Source organism: Diachasma alloeum, unplaced genomic scaffold (genome assembly GCF_001412515.2).
Source record: "Diachasma alloeum isolate Michigan unplaced genomic scaffold, Dall2.0 Dall_scaffold_00873, whole genome shotgun sequence".
Taxonomy (NCBI): Eukaryota; Metazoa; Arthropoda; class Insecta; order Hymenoptera; family Braconidae; genus Diachasma; species Diachasma alloeum.
This window is the reverse complement of record NW_021680994.1, coordinates 1-1511: the sequence shown is the minus strand read 5'-3', so window position 1 is coordinate 1511 and position 1511 is coordinate 1. Positions and strand designations below refer to the sequence as shown.

The following is a 1511-nucleotide window of genomic DNA, read 5'->3' as shown; positions in this document are numbered from 1 at the left end:
TCTCAAGATATGACCAAATAATGATGGATGCCATTCTATCTCGTATTGGGCACAACATCACCCATCTATCATTTGAGTTGTTTTCTGTCGATCTGGATAAACATTTCTTCCTACTCATCGCGAAACATTGCACCAATGTGGAGAACTTCAGCAGCAGCGGATGGCAGAAATCAGCAGAGCTGAAGCACTTACTTTCTTGCAATACAAAATTAAGATCCATTTACTTGGATGGAGCAGAGGTGAGTTTAAGCGCATTGCAAGGCCGGAACTGGAAATGTTTGCACTTACTAGGTGGCATGCCGATTTGGGAAAAGGCTTCGAAGGAACGAGTAGTGGAACTCATAAATGGCAGTTCCGATTTGGAAGATTTGAGACTTGACACATGGTCGGAAGAAATTCGTGATGCCGTCGTAAAGAAGTCGAAATTGAAGTCCCTGGGTTATTGCGAAGAATTGTTTCGCTATGGTCGACGTCCGGAGTTAATTAATTTCCAGGGAATGCGATTATTGACGAGTTTGGCCCTATGTGATCTCGGGATAAAGGTGGATTGTGCAGAACGTTTCCTCAGGATGCTCATCCAAATATCCCTGTATTGTCCAAACTTCCAGGAATTATCAATACGAGGTGAAAATTCAATAAAAATGATATACTTCCATGAATTCTTAGTAATTAAGGATAATAATAGTGATAATAATAATGATCATAATAATAATAAGAATCATACTAAAAATACTAATAACAATAACAATCCATAATAGTAACTACCATAATAATAATATTCTTATTATTATGGTAGATAATAGGAGAAGCGGGGGGTGGTTATTATTATTTCATTGTATATCTATATTGAGAAAATTTAAGGGCGATGAGAAACAATATGTAAAAACTCGAGAGGGTATACGGAAGACGAATAATTCTGAATAATTATTTGCATAAAAATGTTTTTGCCTTCATTGCAGAGACGGCGGTATCAAATTCGGCGTATGAAGCGATGTTGGCTTTACCAAAACTTCATACCCTGGCCTTAGAAAATATCAAGTCCTTTGATGATACCATGCTCGTGCGGCTATCAAAGCTTCGCCGGTTAGCAGTGAAGAACGTTGGTTATAGCGTTGAACGATTGCTGTCGTTTTTGGCCGAAGCCACCGATTTGGAGTATTTGGACATTAGCTGGAGTAGCCTATATATTGCAGAACTGTAGCAGATCATTAATGTTACATTCCATCGAAAGAACAAACTGAAGATCATCGTTCACCAACGTGATATGAATAAAATTGTATCCATGTCTCCAGGAAAACATGTGACGTTCGCCCAGTGGCATTATAAGCAACATACGCATTTCCTGCTCCGTCCATGAATAATTAATATGAATATAAATATGTAAAATCTATGGAATGGCGAATAACAACGAATTTTGTTGATAATATAGTTGAGATTTCCAAATACTTGATTCATTTGGTAGGGGGGGGGGGCTTGTGTATAGATTGCACAATACACAAGCCCACGTCACC

General features: G+C 38.4%; 1 protein-coding gene across 2 annotated transcripts; it reads left to right on the top strand.

The window, feature by feature from the left end:
- Nucleotides 1-11: 11 nt before the first annotated feature.
- Nucleotides 12-1424, top strand: LOC107045086. Of its 2 annotated transcripts, XM_015267218.1 has the most exons (3): nucleotides 12-239; nucleotides 292-624; nucleotides 960-1424. In XM_015267218.1, exons 1-3 carry the CDS (start codon nucleotides 161-163, stop codon nucleotides 1199-1201), a joined length of 654 nt encoding a protein of 217 aa, XP_015122704.1. In that variant the 5' UTR covers nucleotides 12-160; the 3' UTR covers nucleotides 1202-1424. The 2 variants fall into 2 exon arrangements, with proteins under 2 accessions (XP_015122704.1, XP_015122703.1); XM_015267217.1 differs by having other exon boundaries at nucleotides 12-624.
- Nucleotides 1425-1511: the final 87 nt, after the last annotated feature.